At 41.0% G+C, this 18,025-nt stretch overlaps 1 protein-coding gene across 1 annotated transcript in view; it reads right to left on the minus strand.

The window, feature by feature from the left end:
* Positions 1-18,025, minus strand: part of TRIM55 (tripartite motif containing 55) — a 42,389-nt gene that overhangs the window by 6,376 nt on the left and 17,988 nt on the right. Inside the window, exons 5-9 of the mRNA XM_044245522.1 lie at positions 15,312-15,545; positions 14,944-14,966; positions 14,716-14,840; positions 12,957-13,213; positions 11,328-11,615 (exon numbers count right to left, since the gene is read on the minus strand). Coding sequence (XP_044101457.1) covers positions 11,328-11,615; positions 12,957-13,213; positions 14,716-14,840; positions 14,944-14,966; positions 15,312-15,545 — 927 coding nt within the window. The remainder of the gene's footprint in view (positions 1-11,327; positions 11,616-12,956; positions 13,214-14,715; positions 14,841-14,943; positions 14,967-15,311; positions 15,546-18,025) is intronic.

Below are 18,025 nucleotides of genomic sequence, written 5' to 3' on the forward strand. Positions count from 1 at the left end.
GATTCCAGACTGGAAAAGAGAATACGTCCAAGAAGCTGAACCACGCATCAGTTTCTGAGGTATAAGTAGGATGTGGTCTGTAATTCACAGCCGAGGGTCTAAGCCTTGGAAATTCTGCTGGGCAGGTCTTCTACCACAGTTATTTCTTTCACAGGAATACAGATGTTTCTGCTTGGTGGTGGAGCAACTGAGATGCATTAGGAAGCACAGAGGTGTGTAAATATAGCACACTCTCTGTGAATGCTACAGGAAGAAGAAAATAGGTACACTCCAAAAGAGCTATAGGAGGAAAACACCCACCAAAAGCATTTTTTCTTGGGAGGATTTGCAGCTGTACACACTAAGTAAAGGAATGGGTGATGGGCGAGCCTGGGTGGCTCAGCAGGTTAAGGTTCCAACTCGATTTCAGCTCAGGTCATGATCTTGGGGCCCAGGAATCCAGCCCCGTGGGTGTCTTTGGACCCTGCACTTAGGGGGCTGTTGGAAAGTCTCTTTCCCTCTCCCTCTGTCCTTCCCCACCACACTCCTTCTTTCTTTCTTACTCTGTAAAACAAATCTTTTTTTAAAAAAAGAAGTGGGTAAAGGGATTTGATTTGGGAGCTTTGCCCTTGTTAAGGAAGACCAGAAACCAGAGTAATTTTCTCAGACCTATGAAACAAGAAAAAACTAAATTTACCACTTTTTCTTAACCCAGAGTAAGATTTATGGTGTGTACTGTTTTGTTTTAAACATGGTATTTAGGCATTGATGGGGTCGGGGTGGGGAGCAGGAAGAAGCTAAAACGTTGGTTTCACAACCTGACAAACAAAAACCAGCCTTCTCTGATGTGGACCTGATGATCCTGTGTTCAACTGTAGAGTCTGTGTTCTCACCCACTCTGAAAGAAGTACTGAATTACAAAGAACTGCTCATTTGATCATTAATTCCTCACAGACGGGAGCTTCTCCGCCTTGTGTTAGGCAAATAGGCCAAACAGGTCCTCTTCTAGAGTCTTGGGAGGCTGATGGTATTACTATCAGCCTCAGGCTCAAGGAGGCTAGGACCTTGCTCAAAGTAACGCTAATGAGAGTGCTGAGAGAGATTAACAGTGACCACAAATCCAAAGAGAAAAGCGGCTGCTGTTGAGCGTATGAGACTCACGGGAAGGGCCAATTCCAGCACTGGAAGTCAGATTGAGAGAGGCAGGTTGGTCAGCAGGGTGGGGTGCAACTAAGAACGAGGGTACACCGCCATTGCAACGGCCAGCAGCAGCGAGGCCTAAAAACGACCCCTCTGCCCCATGAGCCCGTGCCAGTGCATCAAGAGCTGGGACTCAAAGCAGGGGAGCCCCTATTTTGGCTTAGTCATCAACCCATGTAAAGTGGGGATTCACTCACTTTTCCTACACGCGAGCTTGGTGGAGGTTATATTGCAAGCTAACAGCTCACACTCCCTGGCGGGGCACGGTGGGGCGGGGCACGGTGGGGCGGGGCACGGGATCACTGGGCTCTAAGCTCCCGCCTCCTGTAAAATGTGCAAGCCTAACGATTCCTCCTGGACAGGGTTTTTTTTTTGTTTTTGTTTTTTTTTTTAGATTTTTTTAAATTTATTTATTTGACAGAGAGAGATCACAAGTAGGCCGAGAGGCAGGCAGAGAGAGAGAGAGAGAGAGGAGGAAGCAGGCTCCCTGCTGAGCAGAGAGCCCAATGCGGGACTCGATCCCAAGACCCCGAGATCATGACCTGAGCCGAAGGCAGCGGCTTAACCCACTGAGCCACCCAGGCGCCCCTGGACAGGGTTGTTTTGAACTTTGAATGAGAGAACGTCTGTGAAAGACTTTGTAAATGACAAAGCAAGGGACACACAGTAGTGACAGCCCTGTCACGCAGCATCGGTTTTTCAGATGCATCAATGTGTTGATGGATTAATTCTTTGTGGGTTGTAGTGGGAGAAAAGAAATCCCCAGCATGTGCAATACTAGCAAGGGTCTTGGGTTAAATTAGAATAATAAACAGTTTTAAGACACTGGAAGCAAAATTCAACTAGCTGTAAGAACTCCCCCAGAGAGCTCTCCCTGGAGCCTGCATTACTGTTTTCACGGAATTGTAGAGCTGTAGGCACAGGTTGCCAGGGGAAATGAGTTCATTATACTGCTTACACACAACATGTATTTCCCTCTTTCAAATGGATACATCCATTTTAGCTTCCTGTTAAAATAACCTTTACCAAGGATGCTATTTGATCCTGAGAAATAGCCTACAATTTTAGTATAGACATTTTTTGTCCTTTTAGAAAATCCCCCAACTTGACAGTAATTAGGAAGTCACTTTCCCAACAGGAAAAAAAAAAGCCGGAAAATAATTGCAATTGAAGAATACAAATGAAAAAGCATTAATAATGTTAATGTAATGGTCTCATTAAAACTTCCTTAAGAAAAATCTTACTCTCTCCTATAGTTTTTTTCTATGTAAAATGGACTGCATTTTATTATCATAACTTCTTATAACTGCTAGAGTTATTAAGTCCTGGATGGTGTTATGCAGTAGATATAGGCCAGTCCTGAGCCCTGATCAAATTTTGCTCTATTTTTACCAAGCTTAAATTCCAGCACAGGGAGGGTGCTCGCATATCAGCATTTTTTAAGCTTGAATCTCCTAATTTGTAAAAAAAAAAACCAAAAAAAAACCCACCACAAGCCAGTTGCTCTCAGTAGGGATTTCTGTCTGAAAATAATTTGACACCCTGAATCCCTCAATTAAATTTAGAGAACATAGTTAAATTTTCATTCATTTCAGTTTGTTTTGGAAAATTAAATAGATCATTTCAAAGAACATGGGGCCTGTAGTCACACTCATGGGAAATCATGTTCTTGGTCTCCTGCTTAATTTTTTAAAATGTTCTGTAATACCTTGGGAGATTAAATTCACTTGGAAAAGCAGTTTTCCAGCCCTCTAGCGACCAACATCTCTCACCTCTCAGTCTTCAGGTGGCAACTAGAATTAATATTTGCCCTGGAAATCAGAATCAATGGTTTGGTCTTAAAGATCATTTGCATGAAAATGATTTTATCTTTTTGCATGCGACAGCTGTGGAGCCCCAGGATTCCACGTGGTGCTTTTCCTTGGAACTTTGGCCTAATGTTCATCTTGGTTTAGGAAGATATGAATATCTTCTAGGAGACCAAATCTTGGAATGATGAGAAATTTGATAAGGTCTCAGATCTGAGGACACATATATTGGTTTCTGAGAACCTAGGAGATAAACCCTTCAAGAAGGGAAAAGACTCTGCGAGCCTCTACTTGTTAAACCATAGGCTTCCTTCCTTCCTTCCTGCCTTCCTTTCTTCCTTTATTACTCTTTCTTTTTTCTCCCTCCTTTCCCCTCCACCATTATCTCTCTCTCTCTCTCTCATGAAATGTGTGTTTTTGTTTTTGTTTTTTTTTCCCTCTGGGAGCACCTTTGTAACCTCACAGGGTAATATTTATAGTGCCTGGACTGGGGACTAAGATGGTATGGACTGATTCTCCTTTGGTGTCACTTGCCCACTGGCATTGACTTCCATACATCCCTTTTGCTATTTTAAAGTAAAGAGCTCAAAGGTATAGGGGACCAATGTGGTTCCTAGGTTCTGTGTCTGAACTCATGATATGCTAGATAGGAAGAATTTGGAAACACTTGAGACAGTAGAAAGGACCATGCAATTCTGCCTGTCAATACTTGGGTTGGGAATCTCAGATCTTCTTAGCCAAGAAGGCAGCTTGGTGCTGGAAGTCTCTGGCCCATGATAGGGTGGCCTCTGTCAATAATGTGAAAACTGGTTTAGATAAGACAAGGAGTGAATTAGGGCATAAGTGTATCATGAAAATATACAGAGACATTTGCTTATACAGCTAATTACATCAGAACTAAAAATAGGGCACCACAGCCCAGTGACAACCAGTCATTGAATCATAAAGTTCAGCCTAGTCACTTAAAAGCACTAGATATGTCAGCTATTTCAGTTCCTGAAATGCTTGGCCCTGTACATTGCTAGGGGCAGAAGGGGAGACGGGATTGTTGGATTGGGGCTATGAGGCCTTCCCTATTGCCAGATTCTTGCTACACCTTAAGGATTGTCCGCATCATTCTCCCCTAGCCTCTCCCCACCTGCCTTCTAACTTTGCTAAGTTACTTTAAAAGATAGTATATGTGTATGAGGACCTTCATACCCATTACAGCAGGCAGATGCACACAAAAAAGAGAGATAGAAAAGAATTTTGTTTTGCTTAACACTTATCTTGGGATAAATTCTTCAAGACAATGGAACAATGCTAAATATAAATGCACCTAAACAGAGTTTCAAATGCATGAGGTAAAAGTAATAGAATTGCGAGGATACATACACAAACCAACAGTTATAATCAGAGATCTCAAACTTCTTCTCTCAGCAATTAATAACACAAGTCAACAGAAAATCAGTAAGGATATCATAGACTTGAAAAACATTATCAGTTGGGGTGCCTGGGTGGCTCAGTGGGTTAAGCCTCTGCTTTTGGCTCAGGTCATGATCTTAGGGTCCTGGGATCAAGCCCCAAATTGGGCTCTCTGCTCAGTGGGGAGCCTGCTTCCCCCTCTCTTTCTGCCTGCCTCTCTGCCTACTTGTGATCTCTCTCTCTCTCTCTGTCAAATGAATAAATTTTTTTTAAAAATCTTAAAAAAAAAAAAAGAAAAACACTATCAATTAACTGACCTAGTTGACATTTATAGAACACTCACTCAACAACAGAAAATACAATGTTTTCAAGTGCACATGGAAAATCCACCAAGGTTGATCATATTCTGGGCTATAAAACATATCTTAAATTTAAAAGGATTGAGAATATATAAAGAGTATTCTCTCTCCACAACAGAATCAAACCAGAAATCAAACAGAAGGATATCTGGAATATCTCCAAATATGTAGAAAATAAACACTACTCATCTAAATAACTCATAGGTCAAAGAACAAATCTCAAGGTAAATTAGAAAATATTCTGAATTAAATGAAAGTGAAAATACAACATACCAAATCTTGTGCGATGCAGTTAAAGCAGTAAGTAGAAGAAAATTTATAGCATTAATGTTTATATTAGAAAATAAGAAAGATTTCAAATCAATAATTCAAATTTTCCCCCTAAGAATCTATAAAGAGAAGAGAAAATTAAACCCAAAGTAAGCATAAGGATGAAAATAATAAAGAACAGAGATGAATGAAATAGAAAATTTAGAAAAAAAGAGAGAGGGAAAGCCAATAAAGCCAAATAAAACCAATAAATTAGAAGACTTACATTACCTGATTTAGAGACTTCTGTAAAGCTATAATAATCAAGACAGTGCCGGTATTGGTAGAGAGACAAACATACAGATTAATGGTTCAAAGTAGAGAATCTACAAATAGACCTGAACACATATGGTCATTGGAATTTCTACAAAGTCATCAAGGTAATTTACTGGGGGAAGGTGTTGGAACAAATAGTGTTGGAACAAATATCTATATGGAAAATAAGCAGACAAAAAAAAAAAATCCTTGATCCTTTTCTCACAATACAAAAATTAACTTACAATGATCTTAGATCTCATTTAAGAGTTGAAACTATAAAAATCCTAGAAGAAAATGAGATAAAATCCTTGTGATTTTTTGAGGTAAGCAAAGATTTCTTGAGACACAAAAACCACAAAGCATAAAGGAAAAAAAAATGACAAATTGAACTTCATCAAAACTAAAAATGGTTGCTTTTCAAAATACACTTAAGGACATGAAAAGGCAAGCCACATACTAGGAGAAAATATTTGCAAAACATGTTTGATAAGGGAGTTTTATCCAAAATAACATAAAGAACTTTTACAACTCTCCAATAAGATAAACAGCCCAAAGAAATAGGGCAATTGTGAACAGATACTCCATCAAAGAAAATATCAAAATGGTTTAGAAGCACATGAAAACATGCTGAACATCAGTAGTCATTGGGGAAATGCAAATTAAATGACATAGAATACACATCCATTAGAATGGCTAACACATAAAGAAGATTGACTCTGTGCCCACGGGGATGCAGGGAGGGGATTAACTGAACTGCAAAGGCACATGAGAGCACTTTGTAGACTGATGGAAATATTCTACATCTTAATTGTGTAGTAGCTATAGAAGGCTACATATTTGTCAAAACTGATTGAACTATAACACTTAGGTAGATTTTTAAGCCACATATTGCTCTTCTCTCCATTCATCTACTATTCTGTGATTAGCTCTACCGCATACATTCTAAGAATTTGCTCTACTGGGCAGTGAGGTCTGTAAGTGCCCTCAGGTGGTCTTTAGAGTTGAGCCGTAATGGATTTTATGGAGTTTATGGCATCAAAAGGGGTAATTGCAGCTCTGTAAACATTCAGCTGAAAACGTGCCATGGAAGAGATTTGGGAGAGTTTGGGAAATGGACATTTATGGAAGAGCTTCAAGGCCGGACATATATTTTGAGAAATATGATGGGCTATTTCACTGAGAACCTGTTACTATTGTCCGTTGGTGTACAGACTCAGGCCTGAGTCTGTAACCCTCCCAATGAAAACATACTGAAACAATTTATAAAATTCTTAGTACTACATTTTTCACTCTCCACTGTGTAAATCAATGAATCTTTTTTTTTTTTTTAGTTACTTCATCTTCCCTGTGAGAAAACTGAGACTCAAAGAAAGTAAATGCCCAGAGTTGGTGCAGAGAAGTGGGAGGACAGGAGCGTAAGTCCTTTTTATTAATTTCATAGATCCTTCCAGTGCCTAAGACAGAATTCCTACCCAACTTGTTTGTCTATTTTCAGACTTGAAGAATGGAATGTGAAGAGTAGCTATTCTATTCTTCAACAAATAGCTATGATATGGTAAAAGCTTCTAGGTTCTCTTATAACCGTAGCTTCATACTCTGGTGAAATATGTGAGTTGGAGTTCTTATAGAGGCAGAAATTTGCAGAGATTTTAATGTCAAAGTCCCTATTTCCAAAGCAACTGACTCTCATTGGGGTGTGTGTGTTTGTGGCCGGGGTGGGGGGATGGGAGTTCCTCTGACCTTGAGGCAGCCAGCATGGTCCAGCTCAAGTATCAGCCAGAATAGCAGCCAACTTAATCCACCAAACAAGAAGACATTTATCTGGAAATCCCTGTTCCCTGAACAGCCTCCTTTAAACACTTTGGACAAATTCTTCCACACAAGGCCACTAAACCTCCTTAGGGAGGGAGGAAGGGAAACAGGGAGGGTCTTTCATTGTTGCTGGTCCCACTTTGGAAAAATCTAACTGCCACATATATTCCCAATAAAATACTCAGTTGTCCATGAGTGTAGGTTGTGGGAATGGTCCTTGTCTTAACACTCAGGTGTAATTTGCATGTAAGTTCTATGCGAAGAGGGAAGCAGACTGGACTTGGAAATGGCCACAATAAGGCATGCCCAGGAGATGAGGCTCACAGAGATTGTTTTCCAAGGGCAGCTGACCCGCCTCTTTCCCACCTTATTACTGCCCTGTCCTCTAAAATTGACTAGGGTGTGATGTCACTTTTTCAAAATAAATTAAACATTAATACATGAGGTGGATCAAATGTTATTTCTCCCAAACTCTCTTTGCATTGACTGAACATACAACAGTTATGGCCTAGAAAGGTGGAAACTTAGAAGGCAATTTTGCAGCTAAAGACCAGTTCATGTCCAGGGGCTTTCACGGGGTTTCCTGGGTGGAATAGAATATTGCAGGATTCAAAGTGCCTCCTGCAGAAGAGTCTCTCTTCTGTGGGATTCAGTTTTGCCACAGGGATGAATCCAAACCTTGCTGAGAAATTTTTTTTTTTTTTCAAGAATGGGTGGTGGGGGGAAGGCAGCAGTGTTCCTCTGAATCCCAGGGGGCCACTGGTGGAGACTGCTGATATGTGGTTTTTGCCACGACCAGTTTCTAACATATAACCTGCCTATGCAATTGGGTGAAGAGAGAAAGTACGGGAAAAAGGAGATTGTATGGTATCAGAAATCACAGGCAGCAAAGGCAAGGGCGGGTTTCACTGTGTGAAAGGATGTGAAGAAGGCACTTGGAAATAGAACATTTGCCTTCTTAAAAGCCTGAAGTGAGTTTATGGATCAGTCGGTGAGCCTGAAATGCTTGAGATTCTCAGGCAACCTTATTCCCTGACACATAGTAAAGAGAGGTAAGACCACCGGGGAATCGAGGAGAACTTTTGTGTCACATCCTAAGTGTCCACGGAAAGGCTAATAATAAAGCATGGAATCCAATAAGCTAACCTTGCATTGGACAAATATTAATTTAGTGAGTCGGGTTCTGAAGTGGTGAAAATGAAGCAGGCCTGCAAACATCCTCAGGGGCCAGGAATCTGATACTATGGTGAGGTCTCTATTGATCTGTCCATATTCTTTGCAATGGTGAATGCCAATCACCCTACTCCAGGGCACTCCCAACTGTCTCACCCTCATCTTAGCGGGCAGGCATGTGAATGTCAGGGTACATGACATGGGCTCAGTGGATGGCAGACAAGAAGCATGACTCTTCCCCCTGCAGCCTCAGAGAAGCATTACAAGAATATATGGCAACAAAACCCCAAACCTGAATTCTCAGAATATAAACTGAACTCTTCAGACAATTATTCAGATCCACAGTGATTCAGGATATTCCCGTAAAATATGGTGTTTTCTCTCTCCCTCATTTGCCCCATTGAGTCCATGGCCAACGCTTCTACTCACTGCTCTTCACCACAAATAATAAGCAGACTGTAAGGATGCTAGGAACACTCTAGGGTACACAGGTTTCTGGCTCACTATTAGACACTGGGGGCAGATCCTAGTCACCCATAGTTTCAGACATGACAGGGACCCATGGAGATCCTACCATCATTGCTGAACAGACAGCTAATGAGGCAGAAAGGAACTATGATGGGAGCTTCCAGAAGAGTCAATGTCACCCCAGGAAAAAGTCAATGAGCCAGAAATAGCTGAGGCCTTTCAGCACCCAGTCACCCTGAATTGATTCTGAGCTACAGGCACAAGGAGCTGGGCCTCAGGTCCAACAGGGTCATTTACTCAAAAGAACATGAGGCTTGAATCTTTAAATATTATTAAACTGATAATCTCCCAAAGGCTGTTAAAGGAGTAAGATGTCAGTTCCCATGCAAATCGTACAACAGTCATTAAGAAAAGACTTGGCTAGGAAAAGGAAAGGTTTTGGCTTTATGACTTTTCTTTGGTTCTCATTCTTTATGTCTGGTGGATGAATGTTGATCTTCCTGCTTTTTATTCATTCAGATCTCACCTGGCTGAGATCCCCCTGATGGTGCTGCACCCAGGGTATCTTTCTCTCAGAGATCTCCTCTCTCAGGAAAGACCGTAAACTCTGAGGATTCAAAGAGAACTGAGAAGTCCCCTGGACCACCTGTCCACCAGTGCAAGGATTACCTGCGTATCTTTGGCAGGGGTCATCCAGCCCCATCTTGGGTGCCTCTGGTGTAAGCATATGAAATGTAGCTTCTTAATCTATGGAAACCGTATATATTCCTGAACTCGTCCTCCCTGTACTTTAAGAGCAGTGAATCCTCACAACACTTTTGAAACTGGCCTCCACTCATGGCCATTCTGGAGGGTCCATTCTTAGTGGATTACTGAATAATTGCCCTCTGAGTCAGGACTCCCCTCCATGCAGGATTAGATAATGGAGCAATTCTCCTCAGGAAGGCATCTTGAGGTGATTGCATCGTAGGGAGCTTAAAGCCATGAGTATTATCTAGAATTTCAATCCTTTTCGATGGCTGAGCCTCAAAGTTGGGGAGAAATTGATCTCTGAGCCTATAGAGTAGGAACATTATGGAAGAAACTACATGAGATGTTAGTGAAGGGAAAAGAAAATATTTCCTACCCATTAAAGTTAAAACCAAGCACTGAATCTGACGCCAGATGTAGTGAAGTATAAGAAAAGCCAAAAGTGCTAGGCAGATTACTAACTCCTGTGAGAAAACAAGAAGAAAGCTTCACTGATATTATCACAAATAATATTTTCAACATCATTTAGATGGATTTTGCATTTTGGTTTGGAGGCCTATTACATTCTCCTATTATGGGGTTTTGCACCACTGTTTTCAGAAAACAGCTCCTCCTGACTCAACTTCCACTAAAAATGTAAGAAATCCAATTAACTTTCTAGAAATAAAGTTACCATAAATTTTCTAGAAAACTTTACATTCCATTTTTAACCGAAAAACTACCTCCAAATGTTTCCTTATACCTAACATTTATTTTTGTCATTTTTCATTTGTGAAAACAAATATATGACACAAAAACATGGTACTTTTCAGTTTTCCAAAAATAATTTCCCTTTATTACCTCATGAAATTAAGGTTCACTTGAGCAGATACAGTCAAGAAATAAGTAACTTTCTGATTTTTTGAAAAATAGCGTTTGTTGTTCATTATCACCTCATGACCCGGCGCATGGAACCAGGGAGTATTTCTTTGACATCCCATGTCTGGGCAACATTCATGTCCACACACCATTTAAGAATGTTCATAAGGATGGAACAACCATGAGCATTCTTCCTTGTAAAGAAATTATAGAATATTTCTTCTAGAGAGTCTTTGAGCCATGCAAACATCTAACCCATTGTAGGAAAAACACCTGGCCTTCAAAGTACATTATAAAAAGGAAAAAAAAAAAAAAACCAAAAGGTATTAAGTAACTCTTAAAAAAGCCTAATGTAGGAAAACCTGTGCTTTTCTGCTCCCAGCAGCTCGTGTTTAGGAAGCTCTGGTTTAATCAAGCCAATACTATCTTTTTCTAGCCATAGCCAGCACACTCCCAGAATCCATGAGTCAATCAGAGGTTATTTTCCAGAGCGGACTTAGAGCTCAGTTCAAACGTGCTCCTTCACGGTTGCTGGGAATGACACAAAAGCTTAGGATTAGTTTTTGGAAGCCCAGAGAGGACACAGAAAAGGCTGAGCAAGGGCAAGTGGCCTTGGCAAAGGGAAACCTGGGACAGCAGCCAGGCACCGCAGACAAAGCAGCTTCCGACTGCATGCGTCAGGGTCCGGTGTGCTTGGATCCCTTCCCCTGGGAAGCCAGGTGGGGGATCACCTCACAGAGTTAAGTCAATCTGTTTTCCTTTTTGTTTTGCCAGACTTAAACAAACAAACAAACAAACAAGCCCAAATTGGAGGATGAGTTGTTTCTGCATTCTCCCCACAGCCAGGGTTTCTTTCTGCCCCTTGGGAAGCCCTTCTTTCTTGCTGTGACCCCAGCAGGACGCTAGGTGGCATGGGGGAGCATTCCAACACAAGAGCATCAACACTAACCTGAGAAGTAGCTGCAGGTGAACTAGTTTCCTTACCACTCACTGCTGCCCTCTCACTGGCTGCAGCTTCTGCCACTTCTGCCTTCTGCACATTCGAATCCTCAGAACCAGGAGGCCCTATGTGTCCCAGACTTTCGCTCCCTGGGGTGGAAGGTGGGTTGGTGGTGGCTTTCCGGGTTTGGCCTTTGTACCAACTAGGGTAAAACAAGGGATCCGCAGGGTCCGTTGCTGCAGGGACTGGAGTTTCAGACTCTGTGGTCTGCTGAGAGCCAGTGGGCACAACCTCCCCCTTGATTGGGGCAGATACATTCAAAAGTAAAAAAAGAGGAAGAAGAAGAAGAAGAAGAAAAAGCAGTCGGTTTTAGTTCCCTTTGGGTTTGAAACAGTGAGCTGTCTGTGCAGCGCCTGATTTAACACATGTTCAACTTGATCCCACCCTCTGCGAGCGCTCAGGGAAGGAGAGCTGCCAAGGCTCCTCTGTCTGGGCACCTTCGCGTGCCCACTCTTGTTTTCTATGCTTGTCCTTCACTAGATGGTAGGCTGAGACAGATAGCAGATGCCTGAAATGAAGGGTGCTTATAAAATATCTGATATAGTAGAAAGGTCGATCTGTTGGCCACAATCAATATTTTGACATTCCAGGTGGGCTCACCAAACCTCTTTTCTAAAATCCCAAATTGATCTTATTGATCAAATCCACCTCTCATTTAGTTACCACACCTCTTTCAAACTCAGGGCAATTGGTATACCCAGAATTTCAAGAGTCGAGGGACTGTAAATGATCTTTTAGCCTGGTTTCCTATGGAGACCGAACATAGAATGTAATTCTTTAATTCAGAGTTTCCCCTCTAACATTTTGTTTCTATCGATACTTTCAATCCACTATGAAAGCAGGTGCAAAACCAGAACACCTTTTTGATGAATCTATATTGCCCACAAACTCCGTAAGTCGAGACCTCTCTGCTGAAGGTGCCATGAAGTCAGCACAAAGGCTTGAAAACTGGACAGTGACATCTTAGAAACTAAAGCTCAGCCAATCAGATACAGGATTTGGGATGAATTATCTCCTAGGAAATCTCTATAACAGTTCTTTTAACATATAATCTCATGGAATGACAGATATATAGAAAATTAGATGTCATTTGTTTGCCCACTTACTGAAAGATGTGACAGGGATAAACTAGCATGACTTCTCTATTTACCACCTTTATTATCTACAGAAAATTCAAAGTTCTAAAGGTGTAGTCATTTTATTTCTCACCCTGTACCCCACAAATGGTTTCAGAGCAGACCCAATCTTCATGACATTGGCTCTCTATGAACTAACATGTTACACACATAGCCCTCTCCCCTGCACACGAAATTTCCAAAGATTGCCTCAGATTTGAGGGTGCTATTGGGGGGAAAATTGTGTTAAACTCAGTCTCACCAACCAATGATAACAACGAACTGTTGAATCACTTAGTGGACTTTCCCCCTTGACATTGTGAGTGCTCTGAATTCTTTTGTCTTTCACATGCAAATGTCTGACCTAAAGCTACTCTTTTCTTAAGGCAGAACAAATTGTTTCGGCTCTTCAGCAAGGAGGCCCACCTGTGCGTCCTGTGGGAGGGAATTAGTGAATGGTTACCTGTGTCACTGGGACATCTGCAGTGGTTGGCAGGGCTGGAGGTGGCTCTGGGGAGAAAACTGGAAGTGCCCCTGTGGCAGCCTGGAGCTCTGAGGCCAGCTGAGAGGGCTCCAAGGCTTTCTCTGGACTTTCCTCTTCTCCTGATGACTCTGTTCGAACATTTTCTACCTCTTCCACTTCTGCTTCTTCCCCTTCTCCTTCTGCTCCTTCTCCTCCTTCTCCTTCTTCTTCTCCTTCTTCTTCTTCATCTTCATCTTCTGGTAAGGTAATGTGTTCTTAAAATCATTATAATTACCACTGCAGCTATGAAATCAATTAATAGCCAGTACTTAACAGCCCAGATTAAAGTTGGGCTAGGGAAATCTTCTCCATCAGACACTGGGCTATGGCCCAAATATGCCACATTCTAATTAAATGTGGACAGGAGAAATGTGAAGATGGGCCCAACCATCTCCATCCTCCTTGTTCCCCTTCCCAGTACAAAGTGCAGTCCTTACTACTACTGTGAACTATGAACCTGACCCCCACTCCCAGAGCCTGGCCACATTTATACCATACTTTGTCACATCTGCAAGCTCCTGGAGGGCTGGGGCTGAGATTTTCACTTGTTTATCTGTGTCAGATTAAATGGAAATACAACTCTCTTCCCTTTCTCAGAAAACATACAAAACCCTGTCTTGTTTTAATGTCTTACCTCCTCTGTTCAGTGAATGCTGACTTATGCCCAGTTAATGCCATGACTCTTTTTCTAATACATTGATCTTAATATTCCCTCAGGAAATATTAAGAAGAGATAACAATATTAAGTAATTTTTTTAAAAAGATACATCCTGAAGACTTGCTTCTCAAGTTACATCTGGTGGGGGGGAGCCTGGGTGGTTCAGTGGGTTAAAGCCTCTGCCTTCGGCTCAGGTCATGATCCCAGGGTCCTGGGATGGAGCCCTGCATCGGGCTTTCTCCTCAGCAGGGAGCCTGCTTCCCCGCTCTCTCTCTGCCTGCTTCTCTGCCTACTTGTGATCTTTATCTATCAAATAAATAAATAAAATATTTTTAAAAAATAAAGTTACATCTGTATACACTGATATAGCTTCCTGGTTATTAGTGGTCTAGTCAAGGTGTCTTGTCATCTAGATGACCATGATGAATCAAGACCATCAATATCCTTGGTCAGTTCCAAGGTTATTTTCCTTTTTTCAATTATTTCATGGGGACTAACTTCCAAGAGGGCGGTCTCTGGGCCAAATGGTAGAGATGCATTTATAACTCATGAAATACATCTGGTCACAGAGAGCCAGTTTTGTTTCCAGGTGTAACTTATTCTGTGACTCATTACTATTCTTGCCCTCTAAAGTCCGATTAAGTGGATGTGCTACAATATCTCTCCAAATGTCTTCTACATTTTATTTTTATCTCATCCTTAACCTTGCACTCCATAACACTTCACAGCACTGTGGTTGACTCCTCGTGTAGGGTTGCTGTTGAAACATCATCATCACCATCAATTATTAAGTGTTTGACTGCTCAGAGTCAAATGCCCAATAATGGCATTCTAATGGGCACTGTGCTGTGCAAAGTTAAACACTGTCAACCAACTATATGAATCTGTAATGAAATAGAGTTTCACATTGGATTATGATCCTTGTATAATTGTCGACATCCATTTTGGAGGTGATCCTGAATCCCCTCTTTCTCCTGCTGAACCCAGCTGCAGCTCTCACACACCTGCAACTTTGGCCAAATGGTCACAAGAAAAACAAACCTCTGTAAAAATCAATTTCGCGGATGATTTTTTCTTCTCTATTGAGGTTGACTGTGAAGTGGTTCATGTTCTCATAACCATGTTCTATTTTCTCCATCTGAAATGCCTTCGATGCTTCAGAAATTCTGCAACAAAGACAAGTTGCCACTTTCTGTCACGGTCTAATGTTTGATAGCCTCGGGTAAAAATGAAAAGTATGCATTTTTCCATAAAATGAAAATTACTTACTTTTGTAACAGGGTTTTGGCATTCTGTGAAAGCAAACAAAAGACAGACCTACTTAAATTCTTTTCATCAAAGACTTAATTCTTTCCTCTGCTGATTCTGAAAATCTCAGAGCTTAGTTTCTAAATGCTGTGAATAACTGCTGTTCTATACCAGAACCTTCTTATATTTAAGTGATGTCATGGTCCCTTAAATATATGCTTATGAAGTTGTTTAAACAGATGGAGACATGAACACATAATGAGCTTATATTGTAGTTGGTAAAATAACTCAAAATGAGATATACATAAAATAACAAAAATATGATGACATCTACTTCTCCAGCACCCACCTTCTTGATTAGTTTTATTAGGTACCAAAAGGAGACTTACCTGCAGAAACACTGCCATTTCTGGCTCATCCATGAACTGGATTCCTGATTCAACCAACTTTGACACATTTTCCAAATGATCAGAATACTTTTTGATCAGAGCACGGACATGTTCCAGTTTCTCCTCTTGGGTTCGTGTAATGACTTGGGTCATTTCATTTTTCCTCTCCTCCAGGATGCCATACAGGTAATCAAACTTTTCACAGAGTTCCTGTTTCTGTTTTCTGCAGCATTCCTGTTAGTTGGGTTAGCTCATGTTAGAAAGTGTTTGAAAGAGTGTCTATTTGGCAAAATCACCTGGAATGTTTTGGAGGATAAGAAAATTTGCATATATAGGGTATTTTTTTCCCTTCAAGCTGTCCCTTAGATAGAGATTCCCATTGTGTTGATACTTTGAAAAGCTCATATTTATCAAATTTGATGCTTAGACAAACCCAAATCAACCAAATTGGCTAAATGGATCAATGACTTTTTCATTATGTTCTTTATAAATGGAGAATTTCATAGAAATTAGGACACATTTTTAAAAAATTGTATAGTGGTTAGATAGCTTATAGTGTTATATTTTGCCTTACGGTGAGTGTGTGCATATGTATGTGTGTGTAAGGAAAACACCATGATACTTCCTGGTTTGTGCCCTTCAGTCTCTCTGCTCCACCTACACTACTCCTGTCCTAGTTTCAGTCCTCGAATGGAGATTCTGGTTCTTCCCACTGGCCTCTACATCTGGAATTTATTCAGGCAAACCCATGGAGTTTTTCAAGCTCCAAATTCATTTTCCTGGAGTACATCTCCCTGGGGTACAGTGCTTTTTCTCTGACTACTCATTTTCCAAAGAATAATATTTTAACTTCATAACTGACTTTCCAGCTTTTCCATTACCTGGTTCCAGCTTTCCTTCATAGTACTGTACTGTTCTTCATCGCAATGCCCTGTATCCAGCAAAAACAAACCACTCGCTTTCTTTGCTCATCGTTTCCCCTCTTTTTAGAATGCTCTTTCCCAATTCACAGTTGCAAACTCTAAGTAATCCTTTTTTTTTTTTTTAAGATTTTATTTATTTATTTGACAGAGAGAGACACAGCGAGAGAGAGAGAACACAAGCAGGGGGAGTGAGAGAGGGAGAAGCCAGCTTCCTGCTGAACAGAGAGCCCAAAGATGCGTTCCTCTATCCCAAGACCCTGGGATCATGAGCTCTGCCAAAGGCAGACACTTAAGGACTGAGCCACCCAGGTGCTCCAACTCTAAGTAATCTTAAAGACATTGTTGGAATACCAGTTCTTCCATAAAATGTTATTTGATCTCTATGACTGAATGCCATCTTTTAGTTCTTCTGAAATCCCATAATATTTACCACCACTGGCATATACCTCTATCCACCTAGTCTTCTATTTATCCAATACTGTCTAAAACAAGGAAATACCGGATCTGGCCTTTGAGTCCCCAAGAGAAAGAGAGAAAGGCTGTATGGGAGATTAGACTTGTGTATTTCTACTGTGTGGCTGAAACACCTCTAGTACCATTTAACTTCCTTCTCTTTGAGTCCATGTTAAATCATAATTAACTTTGCAGTTGGCCTGATCATTGGCTTTTTGGTTTTTCAAGCTCCAGTAAGCTTGGTATGTATATATGCCAATTTCCTTGGACCTGACCATCTCTGGGTCCAGGACCTTTACAGCTGAGAACAGGCTTTGAGACACCAATGATCCAACATAGCTCTCCTGTCCAGTGGAGGCTTCTTGAGAATCCATCCAATTTATCTGATATCTCTGACCTTTGTGACCCTTATTACATTTTCTTTCATTTTAGTAAACACTGGTCTCTTGTGTGTCAAGTATCACTTTTTTCCTATACATGAGTTTCTTAAATATCTAAAAGTATAGGCTCTTTAAGGATAGAATCTGGGTCTGCTTAGGACATATACCACTTTGGACAACAGATATTCAGTATATATCTGTTGAACAGGCTTTTTAAAACTGTTTCATTTTCCCCCAATTTCTCTACTATTCTTAGAGTAAGGGGAAAAAATGGATAACCTAAACCAAATAGTTGATTATGAAGATACTCCAAAAATGTGCAGGAAATACACCTCACTCCACTGCTTCCCTTGGAACACAATCAGTTCTCATCATATTTTCTGGACAATAATAATGCATGAAGAAGGTAGGCTGAATAATTGAAATATGTTAAAGATTTATAGCAAGTTTTATGGAAGTTTATGGATGCAAGACATTCAAGGGGAGCAGGGGTGGATGGCTCAAGAAGAGCTTCTTAGTGGAAGCGATGCCCACTTTGGCCATAAAAGATGAGCGGGAGCAGAGAAGGTGTGAGGAGGGGATGAAAATCCATAGAGCCTTGACAGTTGTCAAGGTAATAGGACAAAAGCCAACAAAGCATGTCCAGACCTGGAAATCACTGGGCTTGCCAAATTTGCATCCATTTCCAGCCCTTTAGCTTGAGATCTGGACCATTATGAGGCCTCAGAACTGAAGCCTGTTAGTACCTTCCCAATCAAACTTTCTTTCCCTGTAGTGCTTTCTGTTCAAACTCACGGGAAACCTTGTGTTCACCGCATTCCCGAAATATGCCTCTTTGATGTTTAGAAACACTACTGTTTACTGCAAACATTTGATGGTTTCTAGCTTATTTTTCTAAAAGAAGTTGTACACTTGAAACATATATAACAAATAAAATAAGATGTGATACTGGTAGAAT

The sequence above is a fragment of the Neovison vison genome, chromosome 4, assembly GCF_020171115.1.
Source record: "Neovison vison isolate M4711 chromosome 4, ASM_NN_V1, whole genome shotgun sequence".
Classification (NCBI taxonomy): domain Eukaryota; kingdom Metazoa; phylum Chordata; class Mammalia; order Carnivora; family Mustelidae; genus Neogale; species Neogale vison.